Source organism: Colias croceus, chromosome 24 (genome assembly GCF_905220415.1).
Source record: "Colias croceus chromosome 24, ilColCroc2.1".
Classification (NCBI taxonomy): Eukaryota; Metazoa; Arthropoda; class Insecta; order Lepidoptera; family Pieridae; genus Colias; species Colias croceus.
The window spans coordinates 1,490,114-1,516,607 of record NC_059560.1 but is presented as its reverse complement, the minus strand read 5'-3'; the positions used below and the strand labels follow the sequence as shown (position 1 = coordinate 1,516,607).

The window sequence follows — 26,494 nt, the reverse complement described above, 5'->3', positions numbered from 1 at the left end:
ATCGTTTCCGGCTGTCTCCTACTCGAAAATTATTAGGTACTAGCTTCCGCCCGCGACTCCGTGCGCGCGGATGTCGGTCTTCGCGTGGATGGTTTATTTCTGCATTTTGAGTAACTCTGACAATGACATCTTGTAAATATCTATTGGACCCAAATACGGCCCATACTAGCCCTATAATAATACGCAACGTGTGTTCGCGGTTCTACAGAAAAACGTCTATGGATAACTGAAAAATTAAGATTAATTTTTTCTACGTATTTTTCCAGGATGAAAAGTATCCTATTTTACGCCCAGGACAATAAGGTATAATTATACCAAGTTTCATCGAAATCGAACCGTTAGTTTTTGCGTGATGCCTTCACATACAGACAGACAGACAGAAAGACAGACAGACAGACAAAAATTTTTTTAATCACATATTTGGGTTTGGTATCGATCCAATAACACCCCCTGGTATTTATTTTTTCAATATTTTCAATGTACAGAATTGACCCTTCAACAGATTTATTATATTATGTACCTAATATAGATAGAACAGATTTCTTCGGTTTTCAGCAAAATGTCATAAGTCAAATATAATCAAATTAGAATAGTTAGTGAAAGTTGCATAAATCCAAGAATAAACTATTTATTAAAACTCAAACTCAAAACATTTATTTATTCAATTAGACTTCTTCGAGAAGCACTTTTGAAACGTCAATACATATTTTTATCATTTACCACCGATTCGGAAAGCAGTATCTATGGAGAAGAATCGGCAAGAATCTCCATAGTTGCTCTTTTAAATCATTTCAGTATTACAATTTAATTTTACAAAATATGTAAGTAACCGTACGTATAAGTATATTATCATAATATGCCAAAGAACTGTCCTGCGGTTCTCACCCGACAACCCTCCATGGGTTTTTATCTTCCATATATTGCTTAATGCTGTAATAGGCTCTCTGAACTAAGACGTTTTTTACATAATTCTTAAATTTAGCACTACTAAACTCTTTAATACTATGAGGAATTTTGTTGTAAAAAGTATACCTTGACCCTTACCTTGACCCATAAATGAATTTTTAATTTTAGCTAACCGGTAAAATGGCATTTCAATTTTATTTCTGTTCCTTGTGCCATAACAGTGTCTATCTCCTACTCTTGTGTGTAAGTCTGCGTTTTTGTGTACATATAAAATATTATTAAATATATACTGTGATGGTACAGTGAGGATACCAGTATTCTTAAAGAGATCTCTTAGTGAGTCCCTAGCACGTAAATTATATATAGAGCGTATGGCTCTTTTCTGTAATATAAATATAGTTTCAATATCTGCAGCCCTGCCCCATAGCAGAATTCCATAGGACATAATGCTATGAAAGTAGCTAAAATAAACCAATCTAGCCGTGTCTACATCGGTGAGATGCCTTATTCTTCGAACTGCATATGCAGCTGAACTAAGCTTAGCAGCGGTGGCGGCAACATGGGCCCCCCATTGTAACTTCTCATCTAGTGTCAATCCAAGAAAAACAGTAGAATCCACAGGGTATAATACCTCCCCGTTTAAAATAATATCCCTTTTCACCTTTTTTACATTTGGAAGGATAAATTCTACACAATTTGTTTTTTTTGCATTTAATAATAAATTATTAGCAGTGAACCAATTGGATATGCGTAAAAGAGCAGAGTTTACTTCGTCAACGTTTGAGTCATGTCTATCCACATTAAATATTAATGAGGTATCATCTGCAAAACAGTACTATTTCACACATATCCTGCAAATAATAAGGTAGGTCATTAATATATACTAAGAAAAAAAAACGGTCCTAAGATAGATCCCTGCGGAACACCTATGTTAATCGGCGCACCGCGAGATTTCTCTCCATTAACAACAACGGTTTGTACCCTGTTCTGAAGATATGAAGCTATGAGGTCCTGAGATAAACCTTTAATACCATAAAAATTTAGTTTCCGTAATAGAGTGGTATGTTCTACACAGTCAAAAGCCTTAGAAAGGTCACAGAATATCCCTAAAGCATTCTTTGAATTTTCCCATGCTTTATATATATGTGACAAAAGAGCTATTCCAACATCAGTAGTAGAGCGCCCCTTTGTGAAACCAAACTGTTTGGCGTGCAGTAAACCATTTGATACAAAATGACTACATAATTGGTTAAAAATTAATTTCTCGAAGACTTTGCTCAAAGTTGGTAAAATGGAAATTGGCCTATAGTTATTACAGTCTTCTTGGTCACCACTTTTAAATAAAGGAATTACTTTACTTAACTTTAATAAATCAGGGAATATACCACAGTCACAACATTGATTAAATATAAACGCTAAGTGGTTGGCAATGTTTTCTATAATATTATTTACTAAATTTACAGACATTCCCCAGAGATCACAATATGTTTTTTTTTAAGTTTAATGTTTTAAAAGTTTTAACAATTTCCTCTGCAGTCACATGTCGCAATTCAAATAATACATTACACTCAGCAACATGGTCCCTCAAGTAGGACTCCGCAAGCGCTGATGACGAATTTAATTTTTCGGTAATACTAGCAGGGACACTACTAAAAAAATCTTCAAAAGCAAGCGCAACATCAGCACTTTTGTCAATGACCCTACCAGCATTAACAAGTTTTATGGTACTATTTGATTGGCTTTTGCCCATTTCACCATTAATAATTGCCCAAACCGTTTTAACTTTGTTATCAGAGTTGCGTATTTTATCTCTGACATACAAGCACTTGGCAGTGAAACAAACTTTTTTAAAAGTTTTTGAATAATTTCTAACATAACTAGGAAATGACATGTCTTTGTTATATTGCTTCATGCCATATAACTCATATAAAACGTTCCTGCATCTGTGTATACTAGGTGTTGCCCATTGGCTAAATGGTAAATCCTTGGTAATAGCATGGGTAATACTTAAAGATTTAACTTTAAAGATTTTTTCAAACTCATTATGAATTAAATTAAAAAGATTTGTAAACATTTCACAAGGATTATTATGAAAGGATTGATCATTCAGGCCAGGCAATTTATTATTAATATTATCTCTATTGAGCCAAATATCCAGTTTAATACTTCGGGAACAAATAGGCACAACATACTTTCCCATTATGTTTATTATAAATAAGCTGCGAATATAAGTAAATACCCCAATTATTAGTAGATAATAATTTTTCTCTTAGACAAGCTAAAGTAGGTAATATGTTGATTCATGCATGCAAACCTCTTGTCATGTGTAATAGGAAAAGGAAAAGGATGTAAATGTTTGGTCTCCAAGTGACCCTCATCCATTTAACAAAACGCAATACAGTTTTGCAAATAAACCGCTTTAGATTTTTTAAAGTATGAAAATATAAGCTAACAATAACAAAAACTATTAACTTTACAATATTTTGTTTGATGTTATAAACAAAATTGAAATTAATATATCCCTACTAATCTATAATATAAAAATGAATCCCAAAATGTGTTGGTAAGCGCATAACTTTAGAACAGCTGAACTGATTTCTTTAATTCTTTTTTTATTATATTCCTTGAAGTACGAGGGTGGTTCTTATGTAGAGAAAACGTGAATATGTACCACGGGCGAAGCCGGGGCGGACCGCCAGTCCTAAATAATATTATAAGCGAAAGTAACTCTGTCTGTGTCTTCTTCACGCTTTAACCACACAACCGATTTTGATAACAAAGGTACCAAAGTACTACAGAGACAATTAAACACCTGAGAAACAATAAATATGAAGATGATAAAGATGAAGAGTTACCGGAAACGGAAATAGTGGCAAAGCTGCGGACGGAAAGCTAGTAATAAATAAAATAAATATTGCTCAAATTCATATATGTGATTTTTACTATATCAATATTTGAATTGTATCATTAATATAATATAACCATATTATAGCACCATAAAATGAAGTGCTTTATAGACTGCGAGCACTCTATAAAAGAGATTTTAATGTTTTCCAAGTAACAACGGAGAGATAAAATAATTGCCGCTTATCAGTGCTGATAACAGCAATGGACAGCAATGGTACTCGTATTCTTTTTTTAGTATTAGCAACGCTATATGGATTGCGACCATAGCCCAATGAAGAAGAAGTTACTTGTTGAAGCTATGATCTATAATTAAACACGCTTTTTTTTAGAAAATGGGATGTCCGTCACAAAAAAAAACATAAAAAGATTCAATAGTTAGTACCTACTTAGTTAAATAATTATGAATTAATAACGTAGGATTTAACATTGCAGTTTGTTATAAAACTTTACGAATTTCAGAGGGTACCTTTCGTAACACATTTAGGGTCACCTCACACCAAAATAGCGGCGAAAGGCAGCGAAGCGGAGCGCAGTTTCCGTGTCATATGAATTTTTACTTTATTGTCATTACTATAAAACTTATTATCGCTTGAGAAACTCGAGCCCGCGGCGTGAGTCTTTCGGTGTGAGTTGACCCTTAAGCGATAAGCATCAAAGCGAAACCGAATATCTAACTAATTACTAACCATTACGTCAAAAGCTGTTTTGTATGAAGTGCTATCAAAAGAATAAAAGCAGAAACAATAAATATATATCAGTACCATAAATAGGATAAACAAGGGTACGATTTACAACCAACAGTAGTCGACGGTCGCTATCTAAATCCTAAATTTGAAATGTCTCAGATAATTTGTTTATCTATGAGTGTAAGATTGGAGTGTACTTTAGTTTGTCCTTGTGTCTGTTTAGTGGAAAAGAAAACAGTCACTATATGCAAATATATATATGAATTACCTACTCTTTTGTACTTTCCAGAAAATTAGTTTTGAATGTTAAATTTCTTTAACTTTTATCGATGTATGATTGTAGTTTTATTTACATCTTTTGCAATTAGAAAACTCAAATCTATTATTTTAAATGAAATGTTTTTGTTGAACAGCCTGTACCCTAATTACAATAATCCTAATATAGATGTACCCAAAAACAATTAAGTTTCAATTTGTGCCCAAATTATGAAACCCGAATTTATTATAACATTTCTGCAGTTTTGAATTGTAACCTACTTATAAATAGGTGGATATCGACTCAATAGATTATAAAAATGTTTTATGATGTGTAGTAGACCCCAAGTATGATATAATAATCGGCAATACAAACGTTTTATAGGTGTTATATAAATTGAAATCTGATAATTCAATCCCCTGACACAAGGATATAAAATCCAAGATATTCAGTAGCTACGGCGATAATCTTAATCTCAAAGATAATAATCGAGATATCTCCGCTTTGAGAATCCGCTGTGAGGGTTGATAACATGGATATATGGCCATTTAAACTATTTATAATTAACGGAAAAATGTACTTTACCGCGCTCTGAAGATTTTTATGGGAAGGTGTCTAATGCAAAATTTAAGTTCTCAATCGATAGCACTGAAATAATTTATTTATTTCTCGTATAGAACGCCTTAAATTTAAAGAGACTTGTTAAAAGTGTAGAATGTATGAATAATTAGGTATGTATTTAATAATATTACAATAATATCATATAGATAGCTCTTCTCTTCTAATCTTTTCGATTCTCTTAATATTTTTAAATTAAAGGAGCTTTATAAATTCAAATATAACTATTATTCAACTAGTGTATTATTTTCACCATATTCGTAGTCCTATATTTTTATACCTATAATGAGTAATGAGACCATTTCTAATAGTTTATTTGCTAGAGATAATAACAGGAACGCAGCGGCAGTATCTATTGATTGAAAACAGGATGACTCAAATATTACCTCGTTGTCTCTATTGAACTTTATTAAGATGCGATTGACTTCAACGTGTGGACTTGACCTATCATATCTGCTGCTATTCTAATTCAATTTTGTATTGTTTACATTTCGACAATATTATTTAACAATAAAGACCGGAAGAACGTTTGAGTATTGTAGAAGTACTATCTTTTTAGTTGAATTGTGCAATTGAAATGTTACGACTTTGTTTAGAAAGTGTGTTTCTTTCACGTCGAAATTGAGCAATTTATTGTATGATTTTTGCTAAGGATTTTTGTTTCTGGAGATAGGTAGATATAGGCTACTTTTTAAAGCGGTGAAACGTAATTCCCATTTATTATCATTGTTGTAATGTATTGTACTTTGCCTCTCGAGTCCCAATGCTGGCCAAAAGCTTCTCCAAGGCTCTTTCACGAATCGCGGTCTTGTCTCAAGAAAAACCATGAGACTGTCGTGTTCTATCCCATTTCAGAAAAAAATATAAAAAATTATTAACGCTTATTCAAATAAGTTATTAGAGACCGCCTCCTTGGTACAGAGGTTGACGCGTGAGCGTAGCACCGAGGGGTCCTGGGTTCGATTCCCGGTGGAGACGAAGAAAAAAAATGTCTCGGTCTGGTAGGACACAGAAGGCTGATCACCTACTTGTCCGGTGTCCCTAAAGAAAATCGATCAGTGAAACAAATGTATGAATAATGCATCTGCCCCTTACCCCACTTGGGGACACGGGACTTCACTTTTTCACACTTTTTAAATAAGTTATTAGTTTATCTTTGTAAAGACTGGCATATATTTCGGCTAACGAATTAACAATGCTATTTAACTTGGTAATTATCTCAGTGTTTTGGTTATACGGTATGTTAAACGACGCATAAATATTGATATGTTAATTTGGAATTATATCATTGTTTGTGTATAAGCGTTTATGACTATGGTTTATACTCTATACTCTATAGTCTATGGTCTACAAAGAAGCTTATGTCGTAACTGTAAACTAGGCTGTATTCGGTGCAGTAAAAAGTAAAACGGTTTAGTTCAACATAATTAATTATTAATTGTATTTCTAAAAAAGGTCCAGCTATGAACCTATTTGCATACATTTTTAATTTAACACACATTTCCCTATAGCACTACGCACAAGACTTCTCACTTAATAACTCAGGCCCCGGAACCACAGACACAATAGAAAATCTATTGTGTCTTAGACCGATCGGGCCCCAATGGGGCTCAATGGGATAATATATTTTATTATTTGGTTGTTAATCTCAAGAACTCAGAATTCAGCCTGAATGTAAACGCAATAGCGTAAAAAAATAAATATTTTACATTGATTTGTATTCAAATCCCGATTAACTACGATCTAATTTTAATCTGCTTCATTAATTCATTGTAACCTATATTTGGATGTTAAGACGTTAATTAAAACGGTTCCCCCATATACTAAAGTAGTTGTAGTACCTAAGTAGGTATACTTACAATTTTATTAGAAAGGTTACCAAAACGTAGTTTTAAGTTGATTTAAGTATCTACTAGTTACTTGATTCTTTTTTCAATGTTTATATCGAATTCAGCTCATGTATTTTTTTATATTTTTTTTATCATAGTATCAGAGATGAAAAGATATAAAAGATATTTTGAATCTCTCTAAGCAGTAACGTTGTTATTTTATTTTACAGAAAAAAATTACAATGTAGCAGCCCTAACAATAGATGTTACACAAATCCTTGCACTTGTAATCTAATGAGAGATAATTAGTATGCCATTATCATGGCGGTGTCCTTTACGATGCCCTAGGGATTCTAGGTTATTCTGAACAATAGTCTTTGGAGAGTCACGCTATGAAGGAATATTAATGAACCAATTCATGAGACAATACTGGAATCTATAATATGTTCAGGCTTGTTTAAGTAGGTACTATTAGATTAAAAACTGATAAAAACGTGATGTCTCTACCTGTCTCACACAGTTTTACTAAAGCCCAAGCCAGGATCAGAAGCTAGTAACTGTTCTCACTTCTGGGCGTAAGCTACCAAGTTTCATCAATATCAGTTCAGTGGCTGTTTTTGCGTCAAACCTACCAGACAAACTTTTTCATTTATTTATGGGTTATATTACTAGAAGGATTAGTAGGATGGGATAGGTTAGGATGGGTAGGAACCTAACGTAAAAAAGTTGTAGGATAGCATCCTGAATTTAAATGAACGACTAATCTAATCCATTTATGCAATTCGTCGAGCTATTATTAAATTCAGAAGCGACGAAGCCAGGTGCTTCGTCTAGTTCAATGTCGTGTCAGTTACAATTAACCTCTGTATTAGATTTCCATCATTGTTAGCGGTGACTTCCAATAGACGTAGCGTGTTATTATTGATAGATGCGTAAGTAAATTAATATCATTTTTTCTAATATAATAAAAAATAAACATCTGATGATTTTTTGACACTATGGAGCTATCCAATTTGAAAAGGCTTATCTGAACGAAAGTGTTTTTTTGCAATACCATTTATAAATAACTTGATAAGTGAAACAGTTTTAGCCACATGTATTTTATCTGAAAGAAAAGTCCGAAGTGTATTTTTTTGATGAATTTTATTCTGAAATTATTCTACAAAGAACAAAAAGACCAAATTTTCTAATTTTGTATACTTACCTACTTAGGTAGACGTAGGTAACCTTTCTGGATAGATGTAAGTTAGTTATTATTTAGTCTTTAACACGACGCGACGCATACCTTCATAAATTTCCGGATTAACTTAGGAAAGCTAAATTAAGTAGGTATCAATACAGCGCAATAAGACAAAAAGTGCAAGATATCATATTATTTTAGTATGAAATTAAACGATTCTCTCTTGTTTCAGAATGCAGTAACACGACAAAATGGATAAGCCGGCAATGCACATGCTCTCCGTCCAGGAGAAGGGCGGACAGACGAAACGGACGAACCAATATATCGCAGCTATAGCTGGTAAGAAGCTTTGTAGCACAATTATTACTTTATTTGGATTTCTATGCAATTCTACTAAAAATAGGAAAGACAAATGTCTACGACAAATACGATTTACTAAGAAATAGTTATCGTCGGTTTATCTTATTTTAGCTGACTCCTGCATCAAATTAAACACATACGTTATTTATTAACTTAGATTATTAATTATTATTTTATATTACACAAAACAATCGATCCTATTCTTTAGTTGGATTGCATAGCAGTGAGAGTAAAATTTCAGGAGGTAGAAAAGTGCTTTAAAGTTGGGTACAGATTAACAGATATGAGATAACTAAATAGTTACTACGTTTTAGGGTACTTATTGTAACGGGTTTGGAAATAAGTTGGCGTAAGCAGTATTTTTTATAATCCTACCTAATATTTATCATTATATGAGCGGTACTCAATATAAGTTACAGAAAAAGATGTTCTTGCATTTCTTCCTATTTGTTTTATAAAATTATAAGCTGTGTTATTTTCAGTATCGGCCTTCAAAGAATCAGCTTACTGTTGTAGATAAACCGCCAATGTGGTTTGTAATCCTGTTTCATCTGATTGTACAAATTCTTGGAGGTCATAACCAAGTCATAACCGACAAAATGCATTGAAATTAATGAACGATCCCTTGAAACTTTCAAATTAACCTTAGGTTTATTGCATACAGCTTATATATTGTAGCAGTAGTGTAATGATTGCAGTTAGAATGATAAATGTCTATTGAAATGTAAGTATTGGAAATAAATCAAATACCGACAATAATAGTTCAGTATACATCGCCCATTTTTGCAAGTGACTACTATCAAGCTAATTTTCCGTTTGTAGCTTTATTTTGATGAGACGCCCAATAATTTCGTGTACGAAAGTCTCGATTGTGGTAGCTAACAGAGATAACAAGGATAAAAATTTTTGATTTGATGGTTCTCAAATATTTATTACTAACTGAATGAATTTTTTTTTGTTCAATCTCAAGATAATTACCTAAATTATTCGAAAAAATATTTGTCCTACAAAATCTATGGTTTGTTCAAAGAGTCCCCCTTTCCAAAGTGTATCGATAACGAGGTCATCATAAATGATTACTAACAAGCTGATTTATTTGTTTTCACTTAGTTAATGTTTATATAATTCAACAGACATATTGTCCTACAAATTGCGTAATAAATATTTGAGAACCATCAAATCCAAAAAATTTATCCTTGTTATCTCTGTTAGCTACCACAATCGAGAGTTTCGTACACGAAATTATTCGGTGTCTCATCAAAATAAAGCTACAAACGGAAAATCAGCTTGATAGTAGTCACTTGCAAAAATGGGCGATGTATCCTGAACTATAATGAAAATTATCTCAGCAATGGCCTTTATAAATCGATTGCAGACTATATATTTTATTGACATCGTTCTATCTTCACGAAACTGCAAAGGAAATGTATTTAGGACGAGCTTGTAAAACGAAAATAGATCACACATTAAGGCCTTTAACTGAAAAATGGACTATGCAATAAGTAATGATGATTGATGTCGGTTGAAAACAAAGAAATTAAAATCGTAGCTAAACTTTCGTTCCTACATCTCATAATTTTAAAGTTTCTATTAATAATTTTAAAGCGGAAAGATGATTGTTTGTCAATTATTTATCAGCAAAAGATATTTCTGTGGTAGTACATATTATCTCTATGCAATAGATGATCTCAGAACTAAATCTATTTTGAAACCTTTATCACCAGTTAAGATAAATTGTTCCTAAATGCCATAGGCCATATTATATTAATTTAAAATTTCATTGTTCTCTTTCCACGTGGAGTCTCCACCATAAAAGTATTTTTAGTATTTCCATATAAAAAGGTAGAAAAAAAAGGTCTTATATTATCGATATTGTATGGTATTGTGAATAATAGCTTCCCAAAACCATAGATATGATCTGTTTAAAGAATAACTAGGTACTTATATTTAAACACTAGCTTCCGCCCGCGACTCCGTCCGCGCGGATGTCGGTCTTCGTGTGGATGGTTTATTTCTCCATTTTGAATACCTCTGACAATAACATCTTATAAATATCTATTGGACCCAATTCCCAAATACGGCTAGGCCTATAATAATACGCAACGTGTGTTCGGTTCTACGGAACAACGTCTATGTATAAAACTGAAAAATTAAGATTAATTTTTTTCTACGTATTTTTCCAGGATAAAAAGTATTCTATTTTACGCCCAGGATAATAAGGTATAATTATACCAAGTTTCATCGAAATCGAACCGCTAGTTTTCACGTGATGTCTTCACATACAGACAGACAGACAGACAGACAGACAGACAAAAATTTTTTTAATCACATATTTGGGTTTGGTATCGATCCAGTAACACCCCCTGGTATTTATTTTTTCAATATTTTCAATGTACAGAATTGACCCTTCTACAGATTTATTATATGTATAGATGAAAAGATTTTTTAACAAGTTTATTTTTAGCGGGTACTCAAATGATGATTCCGTAAATATTTACATCAAGATTAATTCCTTTTACACGTGTTTCTTTTTGTCGTAGTAATCGTCGGTCACAAATGCAAGAAAAAATATGACTTAGAATTCGTTTACTTGTTCTTGTATTATTATAAGGTGGGTTACCTATTAAACTAACCCGACTTTCTTGAATATATACCTGCCTATTGATTAATTAATTATTGTTGGATATTAACATTTATAACGTTTTAAATTTAGGCGTAGATAATTAGCTAGTAAATACTGCCCGCGGTTGTACTAACATTCCCCTGCTCCTGTTAGCCGTGATGATAATATATCGCCTCTTTGCGACGAAACCGTGTTATTTCGAAAAAGGCGATTTTACAGGAGAGCATTTTTAAACTTTCAAAAAGGTATATTAGGTAAATGAACGTTTTTATGGGTTACATCTATAACAAATTATATGAATTATCTTATTAACCATTGCATAATGCAAAAAAAATACCCTAATTTAAAAGATTTTAGGACAAAAAAAGCATTAAAAAAAAAAGGAAAAAATATGTCACATTTTTTCTGAAAAAGTATAAGAAGAACGATGTAGCAAATTAATCTGTCACGTTGTTGATGCTATTATTTTTATTTTATGCTAAATTATAATATAAAAACACATTGTTGAAATTAGAAACATTTATTAAACAGATGAAATAGTTGTAGCTAAACAGTGGTTTCTTTGGACAAAACTATTACTAATCAACAGTTAGTCAGCCTTTATTGAATGTAATCAATATTCTTCTCACTTTATGCTTATTTCTTCTTACATTGTAATCATCTTAATTATATAATCTCAAAAAACTAGTAATCTAAGTTTTCAGTCTCGGTCATAAACTAAGTAATCAGTAAATTTGCACAATTAAGTGCTTACTTTATAAACGTATGTTTATAAAGTAAGCAAAATTCTAAACAAAAAATAATAATTATCAAAACATAAATCTCCTCTATGAGCAAAATCTTAAACATTATAATAACAAAAAACATAAAAATCGCCTATTAAAACTTTAAATAGATAAAACCATATCACTCATATTTTGTGCTGAAATGCCATTCATTTCCAAAACAGTATTATTAAAACTTACAAGGCTTCAAAGAATGGCTTATAATATCTTGGGATGAGGTTTTTATTAACCAAATCCATGATATCCTTTTTCTTTTTTTCGGCTAATCCAGGTTTCCGAGTATAAGCTTTTTTCAATTCAATATTGGTATTGTTACTTATCTTCTTATTCTTCTTCAAAACGATGGCCTTCTTGAACTGTACGTCGGCATACGAATCTTTAAAAAATATGGCATTAGGGTCCTCTTTTTTAACTTGTATTACCTTTATTCCTGAAAACTTCACTGCGTTATTATCTTCATCTTTTACCAGCGCATAGTTCATCAGGTTGCATACATTTTTCCAGTCATTTATATCACAGAAACTCAATTCATTCACATGGAAAGGCTCCCCTTTTTTTCTGGCAGCTTTTATGGCACCAATAAATGCGTCAGGGGTATACATAGGACCTGATCTTAACTGACGTTTTACTTCTCTTTCTATTTGAGAATGGGCTGAATCGCCTTCATTCTGTGTGTGACCCTTGATTAAATATTTATGTGTCACTGACTTGAGATTTGGCAAAGTCTGTACAGCATATAGGTACATCGCTATCATAAACTTGTTTTTTTGCTGGCCAGCACAGTTATCTGAGTAGAAGACAACATCCAGATCTTTGGCCGTTTCTGAAACTTTCATCAGATATTTGAATACACAAGTGCCGATTTCGTTTACGCCTCTGTTAGCGTTTGATTCATCCCATACGAAACATTCAGCATTGTTAGTCTGAATGGTTAGAATAAATGGTCAAGTTAAGTACATTCAGTTTTGACTTATAGTAAAAAACTGAAATTTCACCCTTAGGGCATTGAAAGACTGCTTGAAGATCGTAAACAGCAACTAAAATATTTTTGTTATTCTTGTCGTTTGCCTTCTCAATTCGTGACAATTGCTTTTCTCTTAGATGCATCTCATAGATTTCTTTTCCTAACTCCTTCTCTTCAGCTGTACTATTTTTATTTACTTCGCATATATCGCACAAGTCTTTTTTTGGAATAAAGAATGAAATGTTAAATTCTTGTGTAAATATGCGATAGAACATCAAGTATGTTGCAAAACGGGTATTTTGGGATTTACATTGTTCAACATAGTCCCTATGGAGATCTGTAATAGCTTTGCTACCATCGATGTAATGTCTTTTCGAGTTAGCACGAATGTAGTGCGATTCAATTTTTGGTATTGACTCAATAAACACTCTTACACCATCTTTTATATTTTCATCCACTTTGTTGTGATTTTGATGACACCCACGATTATCTTTCATTAATGAAATGTTAGTATCTTTATTTTTTTTCTTTAAAGCCGTCTCTATAGGGCGATTATTAATCCCCAAAGTGTTCTTAAAAAACAGTTTACATACTCTAATCTTCACTCCAGAAACAGTCAAAAAGAAAGCATTATTATTATCACGATTTAATGCTATGGTTCCGTCCGGATTAACTTTAACGTATCGATGTTTAGGGACGACTACTTCGATATTGTTTGCGATGAAAGACCATTGCTTTTCAATCTCGCCTAAATCCCAGTATTCTTTTAAAAGTTGTTGTCTTTGCTCCTCAGTGATATTAGATCCACATTTAAATGTACATGTTTCTTTGCAAGATGGTTTTAGTTTACGTTCCGGTATAATTTTATTAGTTTTTGTTGATTTGTATGATTTTCCACAGTTTCTTAGTCGCTTCGCAACATTTTTTTTCCATAATAATTCTCTTTTGGGCCTTTTTTTACCTTTTTTAGTAGGGGTATTATCTGGTTCATTTGACTCTACTTGCGTGGTGCTAACATTTTCGACGGCAGGTGGTTCATTTTCTGATATTAGCAGGTCCTGTTGATTTACGGTATGAAATACAATTTCATGCTCATCTGTTGGGGTCACATTCAGGTCTATAGCATTGAGTACTGTGCTTACAGTAGCTGCACTAGAATGAAAAACGTCTTGATCCTTTCGAAAGTCGATGTTGGTATAGACGTCATTGTTGTCGTCAGATTCTGAAGAGCTCACACGTGCTGGTTTCATAATTTCATAGTTGGGGTCTTTTACGGAATCGTCACTATCTAAAAAAAAAAACAAAAAAAATCTATTAAACTTTCAATTATCTATAAGTCAGTAAATAAATGTAAGATACAGTTATCGAGTACCCACAATAATATGAGTTTTATTAAATTTATACCTTCGTAGAAAGACGGACCACTGCTTGATGAACTACTGCTACTTGAGGAACTACTGGTGCTACTACTAGTTGATTCACAACGGCGACGATTAGTGACCATTGAGTCTTCTTTGTCTAAAACAATATCAAAATGATAAATATTATGATAACTACCATAATGTTTTCCACGCTTCACTTTACCATCTATAAGCCTCACACGAAACACACGAAAAGACGGGCGTCGAATAACATTACATACAATAAAATTAACTAATAATGTTACTTACATTCGGCAACTGCTGCAGCGCTGCAACCAGTCACCTCCTCATTTCGGTTGCTTTCATAGTTAGTTTCCATTGGAAAAGTTGAATCGCCTTGCTCGATATTATTGTTGTCGCTTTCATTTTCATGTATTTCCATTTGAGAAATGGAATTGCTTTGTTCTCCGTCATTATTTTCTTTTGTTGCTAATAAAACTAAGTATTTGGACCGCGTCCCCATCTGAAAAAATAAGTCTTAATAGTATTTTCTTTTAGTGCTTACAACGTGATAAATCATTATGTATTGCATTGAAATAAGAAACATATCTATAAAAACGGAACAACAATAAATGACCATCACTCATTTCTTGTAATAAAAAACCATTCATCATCAACAATGTTACACCTTATGATATCACAATTCAAAAATGTTATTATTTCAACAACAACGTGATATCAGATTTTATAAAAAGTTGCATTTGAAACATTTTTTCAAGAAAACCGAGTTATATTGCTTTACCACAGTATAATAACAAAAAATATCACTGAATTTAAAGATATGTTTGCAATAAAACTGTGGTACACTCGTGATATCACGTTTTTGCAGAAAACTGAGAGCTCCTTACCTTTGGCGCTTAAAGAGAAAACTAACTTGTCACAGTGTTGAAAACAGAGTACTATGTGAAAGGGACAACGCGATAACGCAACGTACCACTGTAGTGACGTCCTTTTCGCTCATGGTCTCGCTGTCCTTCACTTTTAAAACACCACGTTTTTGCACAAAATAAAGTTGAATACGGCGGTTTCGATTATCAAATAAAAAAAAAAAAACATTTTGCGAAATATCACGTTTTTCTCGCAAAGAGGCGATATGTATACCTGAAATCATTTTTCAAATCGGACCAGTAGTTCTTGAGATTAGCGCGTTCAAACAAACGAACAAACCTTTCAGTTTTATACAAATCAAATCTGACAATAGGTGCGATGAATGTGTACATCGCCTTACTACCGAAATACACTATGTAATCGTTACAGAAGTTTGTATATAAATAAACGGATCTTGTAATGTCGAGCAACTGCCCTTGATAACATGTTTCATTTATCAACTAGCTTTTAGCCCACGGTTTTGCGTGCACGCTCACGTAGTTATACAAATATCCATACTTAATATTATAAATGCGAAAGTAACTCTGTCTGTCTGTCTGTTACTCAATCACGCCTAAATTACTGAACCAATTTGCATGAAATTTGGTATGGAGATATTTTGATACCCGAGAAAGGACATAGGCTACCTTTTATTGCAAAATATGTACCACGGGCAAAGCCGGGGCGGACCTCTAGTATTAAATATTCTATGGTAAATTTTAAAATCAATGCGATAAAGAGCAATTACGTCTAATTCAAATCTGTTATTAGGCGTAAAAGCGAGACAGTCGGACAGACTTCGTTTTGCATATTTTATTTATTAAGCTATTGCATTATGCATAGCTTCTATCGCGGGCCTTGAGCGCGGGGACCGAATCGAGAAATTCCGTAACGAAAAACCTCACGCTCCCCACTCCGACAGGCACGGAGGTGTGGCTTGAAGGCTACTATGCAATAGATTTACCGCGGCAGTCTCCGAGTGCCAAACGTTTTTAAAGTGAAACTTTTATTACATCGTCTCAAACTTTTTGGTCTGTGTAGCGCATGTCGCGTGTATCGCGGCTGCCGAGTAGGTATACCTACTCGGCACGCGACATGCGCTACACAAAGCAGTGTTCGGAACCGTTCGAACAGTTTCACTTTTACCGTGGTTTCATAAAACCACACAACATTTTTTTTATTTTATTTATACATTTTTAGTAGATTATTTTTAAATTTAGATTGTTTAACCAGTGCTTAGCACTTGTTATTCATTCTATTATTAATCTAGTCACTATCTTTTGAATTTTTAATCTATCAATAACCAGATAGGTCTGATAGGGAATCTTTGATCTTTCGCCGATGTATCCTTCAATATAAAAATAGGACCTTATCAAATAAATGTAGATGAAGTTGATCGATTTGGTTTATATCACTAAAAGTATTGAAATAAAGATTTAATAATACTTACCACATGCAAATCGATTTTGCAGAGACAATAGTAATGCTGAAGGAAATTGCCCAAATAACCTAATAAATATGACGAAAGATTGCCATTGAAGAATAGTATATAATTAATGGTAAGAATACAAATATGGCAAATAGTATATTCGGATGAACCTAAGACTTTAAACTTTGAATTATTCCTCAGCTTATATTGATTTGTTGTAAAACGTAACCAAAAATATTTGTAATCGGCGCAGTCAATGCTGCGGCTTGTCTATAAACATTCGAATACGAGTATCGTCGCAAACCACTGTTCACAAATACGTCCAAGAAACCACTACACACGAATACGCGAATCTCAAGGCGAATAGCGAGTGCAATATTTACATATGCGTTGCATATGCGTGTTCGTCATTCGTCTAGCTATTCGTACGAATGTGTAAATTCGCAAGTAAACATGACAATAAATTATTAGACACTAGCGTTTCAAAGAAAAACCCGCATAGTTCCCATTCCCGTGGGATTTCCGGGAATCCTATGTAATCCAAGTTACCCTCTATATTATATGTGTTAAGTTTCATTGTAATCGGTTCAGTAGTATTTACGTGAAAGCGTAACAAACATACATACACATACATCCATCCTCACAAACTTTCGCATAATATTAGTAGGAATTAATATTATTGGTAACCGTGGTAATTGTTAAAAATAATATGTAATGACGATTCGAAAGTGCTTCTAAAAGAAGTCTAATTGAACAAATAAATGCTTGAGTTTGTGTTTGATAGGATTATCAAATACAATGTAATGACATTTCAGCTGCCATCGGTGCCGTGGCCGCCGGTACCATCCTCGCCTGGACATCACCCGCGCTACCGCAGCTGCAACCGCCGCAGAACACGACCGATTTGGCGCCAAAGGAGATTGACGTGTTCGCTGTCAATGTCACTGCCAATAACAATGTGACGCAAGCGCTGCTCAACTCCTTGGGACAGCCCGCCGATTTCCTGTTGGACACTAAAGAGAGTGAGTTTTTTTTTAATTTACTTACCTATATTACTTGCTCTGTGGATGCGACAAACACATATAAAATACCTACTAATTAATCTATTATCACTTTTCCTTTGTCTATTAAACTTATAAGTTAATTTAAATATAAGATAATAATTTTAAGGAATGTGTGTAGTGTAAAAAACGCTACAAATTGAGAACTTTCGGTCGATTTTGGAACGTCTTTTAAAAATCATTGATAAGCATAATTCATTATCTATTATTAAAGTTTTGGGTGGGCGGTGACCCTAAATGCACCCTATTTCTTAAACAACATATTTAAAGATTTATCTCGTAACAACAACCTTATCAATTGCCGTTGTGTTAATTATCTATAAATTTAAAGAATTCATAAAAATATTTGTTCTACTTATCGTAGCACGGTTTTACCCGCAGGCCGCATTACTCCGTTCCTGTTGGTCTTAGATCAATGATATATAGCCTACTAGCTTTCCACCCGCGGCTTCGCCCGCGCAGTCAAAGAAAAACCCGCATAGTTCCCGTTCCCGTGGGATTTCAGGGATAAAACCTATCCTATGTCCCGGGGTAAAAAGTAGCCTATGTCCTTTCTCGGGTATCAAAATATCTCTATACCAAATTTCATGGAAATTGGTTCAGTAGTTAAAGCGTGATTGAGTAACAGACAGACAGACAGAGTTACTTTCGCATTTATAATATTAGTATGGATAGCCTTCCTCAATAAATGGGCTATCTAACACCGACAGAATTTTTCAAATCGGACCAGTAGTTCCTGAGATTAGCGAGTTGAAACAAACACACTTCAGCTTTATAATATAGTATATAATATTATAAATAAAGGTATACTCCGTCTTCCCTTCAAAACAACAATTGACGATCCCTATTTCCTCTATCAATCAACCCACTCAAAAACACATGCGCAAGCCGTTTTCAACATTCTCACGTGAAGTCAAGATCGCGATATAAAAATACCCAGGCACACCCACAGCCAGACCTCCGTGGCATATTGCCAGCATTGCTGTGACGTCATATAACATGTTAAAACTATCTTATTTTTGTTAATCCCGTGATGTCTGGAAGTGCTTGCCAATGAAAGTGCAAGTAGGGAGGGTGTGACGTATGTATGGTTCGATACACCCACGGCTATAAATATAATGTACTGAATTATTGATATTTAATCAGGAATCATAATAAAAATAATATAAGTAGACAAAAAACTAAAATACACGCTTTACGTTTATGAATCTGTCCGCAGTGGGTCAACATCGAGTCTAATGAGTCGGTTACATACAAATGTATAGGTGAAGCTAAAAAAGCGTGTTAAAAAGATGATAATACTCTAAGAATGAATTATCGGAGCGTTCTACAAAATTAACTTGCCACATGGATCTAGTTTGATATATTTATTTATCTGTTAAAAAAATTGTGTAGGTAACTTAGTTACAGTAGATCCAGATTCTTATAATATTTTTAACTAAAGTAATAATATTGGTCTTATAATATTTTTAACTAAGTAATATCTGAGTTTTGGAGACAGAATGTCTACAGACTACGAGAAACAAATAACCTACACGAATAAATATACAACAGTATGAACAACAATTTCTAATTGTAATTATAAAATACCTACATATATACTTTTAGTTCTTACACATGACACTAACAATATTATCTAGGCAGTTAGAATATTTGAAGATATAATTAGTCCAACCCTGAATGCTTAAACGCTAATTAACTTTAAAACGAGGTTAGCCTTGTTTTGTCACATTATCATGGACAACTCGACGACAGAACTATCTTTTAATATTTCCGCTTATCCAACTGTAGGTCATAAGATGCATTATTTTAATCTAAGTCTAGTACTTAGGTACGCCTTTCAATCGGTTCTTCAGTATGTGGCGTTTATTGGGCCCATTGCTATTTTCATAATCGAGAGCGTTGGCCCAACAAATGATCGTCGATGTTTGCCATTACGGCGATTATGAAGAAACATCTACAATGACGGCCTATCACAGACATGGCCCTGTACACAATCGTGATTGCCTATAGTCTCTACTCGCCCAACATTGCCCATTGTGAAGAGGACCCATCAAACCATACTAAATGCTGAATAAATATTCCTTGTATGTGACCTAAGCCTTCTCAAACCTTAATCACATCAATTTTCAATACAGAAACCGGCTAGCAGTCTAGTACTATTATCCTACTTCCCTATCCTACGAACATTTTATAAATGCGAAAGTTTGTGAGGATGGATGTGTATGTGTATGTTTGTTACTCTTTCACGCAAATACTACTGAACCGATTACTATGAAATTTAGCACACATATAGATAGTAACTTGGATTAACACATAGGTTAGGTTTTATCCCGGAAATCCCACGGGAACGGGAACTATGCGGGTTTTTCTTTGGAAACGCGGGCGAAGCCGTAGGCGGAAAGCTAGTAGAAAATACTAATAATAATATACTACGTATACTAGTAGTATCATAGAATATATACTCTAACGCGACCTAGTACTTAGGAAATAATAGTCGAAGCTTGCCAGAATTCCAAAGTACCCACTATAGTGTAAATAAATTTTAAGTGTTTTGGCTGCAATGTGGTATGCACTGTGTGGCAGTTACCAGTATATTTCATTTTTTATTGCTGCAAATTATTTTGGTAGTATGCGGAACTATTATTTAATAATGTAGGCAAAGTTTGGTTGAAGCACGTGGTTTTCCACTTTGTCGATGGTTTCTGTGGGAATTGAATAAATAAAGGTATTAAAATGAGTCTTAGATAAGTGCTTCTGCAACTGCGAAACAGCTGAACCAAGCTGATGAATTTTAGCACTGCGATAGAAGATATAAAACTTGATAAAAGTAAAATAGTTAAGAGATTTTATATTAATGCACTAGGTGTGACTAGGTGCAGTAAAACTATTTAATTTTCTTTTTCTGTTTTGTTTTGGCACACGAATCAAATTGTTAGAAATGTAAAGAATTCAAGGCATGTAAGAACTTTTCAATTATTGTTGTGTTTTATCGCTTTGGACGCGTACATAAATTTGTAAAGCTAGCAGTAATTAGATGTAGTAGAGTTAGAATTTTCATGACGCATTCATATACAGGGTTACTTGTAAAACACCAGCAACCTCGCAGGACAAGATAGCTAACATCATAAGTAACAACATTTGGTCTACGACTTTTGGCATAACGCAATAAATTATTTTTAAATGATTTTTTAAGCTTTTATTGAACTCTCCTAACATTTGTAAGTCTATGTTCTAATCATCATCGAAAGGACGACGCGACACCCCCTTCCCCCTCTCGTTCGCTTCTTCTTGACGTAGTTTTTCGAATGCGCGTAGAGTTTATAATATTCAGATGGAAAATGAAATTAATATTTATTTTTGTATGAAAATAAAATCTAACAAATTATCAAAAGTCGCACAAAAAATGTTGTTACATAAGATGTTAGCTATCTTGTCCTGCGAGGTTGCTGGTGTTTTACAAGTAACCCTGTATACAGACAATTCATGTATTATAATATTTACATAGTTTTAATTCGTGTTTAATTATAGTCGAGTAAATATATACAACAAAAAGCTAATATACACATTCTATGATCGACACGACTAACGCAAAGTTTTCCTTTTAATATTTTAGCCAGATGTGTCGTTAATTTTCTATATACTTTTATTGAACTGTTTAATATAATATAATAATTATTATTTTAATATATATATTTAATATATTTAATTATATAATAATCTTCCTTCCAGGTTCTCTCGTATCATCAGTGCTGGCCATAGGAGCAGCGATCAGCGCGTTACCCGTGGGCTTCATAGCTCAGAAGTTTGGAAGACGCCCCACTATTCTTATGTTGGCTGTACCCTTGTTAATCAATTGGTTGTTGACTATCTTCGCGAATGGTGCCGGTATGCTGATATCTGCGAGGTTCTTCGCTGGACTTGCTACGGGTGAGTAACCTATAATTTAGTTACTTAAATATGTGATGGTTTTTGTGGGCTGTATTCGATATGAACCCACAATTCTTATGCTAGTTCTACCCTTGTTAATCAATTGGTTGTTGATGCTGATATCTACGAGATTCTTTACTGGGCTGTCTACTGGTAAGTTTTTATTTTATACTTTTAAAGTATCCTAGCGCTGACTAAGGAAATAATTGGCACATAAAGAGAATATCGACGTAAAACGCATCCGGCATCTGTCCCATAACACATAATCACCGTTTTTTAATGCCTAATATACAACAAAATGTATGTAGCATTGTCGATGAATTGTATCTAGGTATGATTATAAACGTTTCTATAATATGAATTATGATACATCTGGTTGATAGTGAGTATAAAATATCATAATCTGGATGATAATATTAATCATCCTTTATCGATGCAAATTTCAATAATTTTGTGGTATATTCCGAACCAATTGGAATTCAGAATTTAATCCTATTGTAGCTTTCAAATTCTATATTCCAATTAACTAAATCTCTTTCCTTTGTATACATTGCTAGATGAAAAAAAGTTTTCTGATTAGTAACCATGGTCAAGATAAAGCCTGTAATGTCTGTAATGTCTTTCCAAACATTTAGATTATTATTTTTATTTATTTTCCTTACATAATTGTTATTTTCTCATTTCCAGGTGGAATTTGCGTCGCAGCACCAATGTACATCGGTGAAATAGCAGAAACTGCGATACGAGGATCTTTAGGAGCATTCTTCCAACTTTTCCTCACTGTTGGGATCCTGTTTACCTTCGTGATCGGTGGCTGGACACATTGGCGGACCCTGTCTATTATATCTGCTGTTCTACCTGTGCTTCTGGTTGCTGTGTTTTGGTACGTTTTTATTTTCTTTTAAATCTTCTTCACTGTTAGGATCTCGTTCATCTGATAGGACGCTAACTATTATACTTGCTGTTCTGCCTGTGCTTTTGGTAAGTTATTAGAATACGTTAGACTTCTAGCTTCTTCTTCATTGTTGGGATCCTTTACACGTTGTATTGTTATTAAAAACAACAGCTCCTTAATATTGTAACGAATATTTTTATTTACCATGTTGATGACAATTTTGAATTTAGTAAATGTATTTTCATAAATCTAATTCCAATATAAAAAAATTGAAGGATATTATTGTAGTTTTGAGTGGAAATGCATATTTTGTCATTCCTTTAGAAAAGAATTAAGAAAAATAAAGAAAGAAAAAATATTTATTGTCACATGTTACACACACTTAACAACTACTTATATTACTAAAAAAACATACACTAGTTACATGGCAATCGGGTCAGACTCAGACTTTACAACAATTATCTACATTATATACCTATTCTTTTACTTGGCACAAAATATAAGACGTATAATCAATGTAATATATATTTTTTCACATAACAGGTGGATGCCAGAAACCCCTCAATATCTACTTGGCAAGAACAGACGTCGTGATGCTGAAAAGGCTCTGCGATGGCTGCGCGGTCCTGATGCTGATCTCACCACTGAACTTGAAGATATGCAGAAGGAGGTGAGGAAATAATTCACTTCTATAAAAATAATATTCAGTTTTGTTGATTCGTTGCAGGGGCAGCATATTCAATGCTTACACTATAATTTTTTATGATCAATTATAATTAAAGAAACTATTAATTATTTTCTATATTTTTGTTAAAAAAAATAGTTTTTTGTTAGGCTCCACCAGGACCGAACTATTAGGCACAAAATTGTAATGCTTTATTTGAAGTTGTTAATTTATTATACAGGGTCCGCCATCTAACTTTTTTTTTTTCAACTAGTGCTTATTTCGTGAATGGCAACACTTAGCTCATGCCTAATTTGACAGATAATTAGTTTTATCCTTCCGCTGAACGAATATGGTTGTGTATACGCTTGAACAACGCTGGGAAATATTGCGACATTACTTTGAAAATCATGGTAATGTTGCAGAATGTGTGCGAAAATTGCGTACGGATTTTGGAAGAAATGAAGCACCGTCAGCTCCGTATGTTTGTTACCTTGTGAAAAAAGTGAAAGAAACTGGCATCCTCATCGATAAACCAACGCGTGAAAAGCCAAAAACAGTGCGTACACCCGAGAATATTGCTGCTGTGGCCGATAGTGTGCGTGAAACGCCATCAACATCAGTTCACCGTCGTTCTCAACAATTAGACATTTCGGAGACATCATTGAGACGAATTTTGCGTAAAGACCTTGGTATGACGCCGTACAAAATCCAATTAGTTCAGGAGTTGAAGCCAACTGACCATCCAATGCGTTTTCGCTTCGCTAAGTGGGCCTGCGATCGACTTGCAGAAGATGCGGATTTTGCCAAAAAAATCATCTTTTCAGATGAAGCTCATTTCGAACTTGGCGGGTATGTAAACAAGCAGAATTGTCGCATTTGGGGCACAGAAAACCCGCACGCATTCATTGAAAAGCCGGTGCACCCAAAACGAGTCACTGTTTGGTGCGGATTTTGGTCCAGAGGCATAATTGGGCCATTTTTCTTCGAAAATGAGCAAGGTGGCGCCGTTACAGTCAATGGCGATCGTTATCGGGCCATGTTGAACGAGTTTTTGTTCACAGAAATTGAAGAGGAGGATATAGGCAACATTTGGTTTCAACAGGACGGCGCAACGTGCCACACAGCCGACGCTACACTTGATGTTTTGCGCCCTGTTTTTGAAAATCGCATTATCAGCCGCAGAGCTGATGTCGTTTGGCCACCTCGGAGCTGCGATTTGACACCGTTGGACTATTATTTGTGGGGTGCCGTCAAAGATAAGTGTTACGCCGACAAGCCAGAGACAATTGACGCTTTAAAGGACAATATTCGTGAAGCCATTGGTGAAATACAGCTGCACACAGTCGATAATGTACTCAAAAATTGGACCGATCGTGTAGGGTACTGCATGGCCAGCCGAGGCAGCCATTTGAATGAAATTATATTCCATCATTAACCGGAAGGATAGTACTTTCAAATAAAAAAATAAATTTGAAAAAATATTTAGTAGTTTTTTTTTAATAGCATTTTTAAAAAAAAAATGTTATTTGGCGGACCCGTTATTTCATTTTATTTTACTTCTATATATTATCATATAAACATTTATTAAATCTAAATAACAAAATAAATTCCAACCAATTTATCTAACACAAGAATATATCTTTAAAATCGAATAAAAAATTGTTCTCTACTACAATTCCATTGAATTGTAGTAGAGATCTATTTACCTATCCTCTATTTAGCTAAAATATTAATTAATCCATTTAATCTCTTCCAGGTGGACAACGCATCTCGCCAACGTGGCGGCATGTTACACATGATCACCAACCGGGCCCCCTTAATGGCGCTCATCTGTTCCCTTGGCCTCATGTTCTTCCAACAATTTAGCGGTATCAACGCCGTCATCTTCTACACCAACCAGATCTTCCAATCCGCTGGCTCCAACATCCCACCAGCCATCGCCACTATCATAGTTGGCGTTGTCCAAACCATCGCCACGTATATCTCCTCATTATTGGTCGAACGTGCTGGCCGACGAATCTTGCTCATCCAGAGTTGTATTATTATGGGAATTTGTCTTATTGTTCTGGGAGCGTATTTCAAAATGCAGGAAGACGGTACAGATGTTAGTTCAGCAGGTTGGCTGCCGTTGGTCTGCTTGGTTCTGTTCATCGTTTCCTTCTCTCTTGGATTTGGGCCAATACCTTGGATGATGATGGCTGAACTTTTCCCGGTTGAGTTTAGAGGTACGGCGTCTGGTGTGGCCGTTATTACAAATTGGATGCTAGTCTTTGTTGTTACTCTATGTTTTCCGCTAATGAAAGATGCGATTGGAATATATAGTTGCTTCTGGTTCTTCTCCGGATTTATGGTGATTTGCGTGTTTTTCGTCTTTTTCCTTATCCCGGAGACGAAGGGAAAAACGGTATCGCAAATCCAGACCATTTTGGGGGGTAAAGCGTAATGTTACAAAGTTTTTGACGTATGTTTGAATTTTTGATTGTTTTGTGAGTGATTTGTTATTTATATGAATGGAGCATCATGTTCAATTGACTGAAAGTTCTGAAAGGGCTTAAAGCTGCGTTTCCATCTGCAAGAAAACTTCCGCAATAAATGTCACCAGGACCATGGAACCATGTAGCAAGTGCTGGTTTATACTTGCAAGCTGCTGTCGGACAGACTGTCGGACATTTCTTGCGGAAGTTTTCTTGCAGATGGAAACGCGGCCTTAGAGCTTATTCTGAGCAGGCTCACGTGTACATTGGTGATTATTCTTAGTACTTATAGGACTAGACGTGCCAAATATTTATTAGTTTTAAATTTTAAATGATTTTTATGTAATGTGAACAAATAAATGAAATAATGATAATTAGTGATAGACTCCGTAATGTTTATAGTCTCGCGAATATTTGTATGCGAAACTGTTGATATGTGTACCTAATTGTTATTTTTTGATGTTATTTTATTGTAAATAGATTAATTATATTATTTTTATCATATGTGATTGTTTCATTTCTGTTATACCCAACAATTTCTATAATACAAAAAATGTATGTTCAAAGAAATTCCTAAGTCGTAAAGTAACTCGAATCATAGAAAGCGTAAAAGGCCCATAATATGAGCCAAGTTTA

General features: G+C 34.1%; 1 protein-coding gene across 4 annotated transcripts in view; it reads left to right on the top strand.

Moving 5' to 3' along the window:
- The window catches only part of LOC123702670 (facilitated trehalose transporter Tret1-like), a 41,654-nt gene extending 15,292 nt beyond the window's left edge, over nt 1–26,362 (top strand). The window contains exons 1-7 of one of the 4 annotated variants that reach the window (XM_045650434.1): nt 7,882–8,134; nt 8,615–8,721; nt 17,647–17,853; nt 21,625–21,822; nt 22,510–22,705; nt 23,261–23,387; nt 25,141–26,362. In XM_045650434.1, the coding sequence (XP_045506390.1) occupies nt 8,634–8,721; nt 17,647–17,853; nt 21,625–21,822; nt 22,510–22,705; nt 23,261–23,387; nt 25,141–25,827 (1,503 nt within the window). In that variant the 5' untranslated portion in view covers nt 7,882–8,134; nt 8,615–8,633 and the 3' untranslated portion in view covers nt 25,828–26,362. Of the gene's footprint in view, nt 1–7,881; nt 8,236–8,396; nt 8,528–8,614; nt 8,722–17,646; nt 17,854–21,624; nt 21,823–22,509; nt 22,706–23,260; nt 23,388–25,140 lie in introns of those variants that run through there. The other 3 variants (XM_045650436.1, XM_045650435.1, XM_045650433.1) reach the window with 3 other exon arrangements.
- Nucleotides 26,363–26,494: the final 132 nt, after the last annotated feature.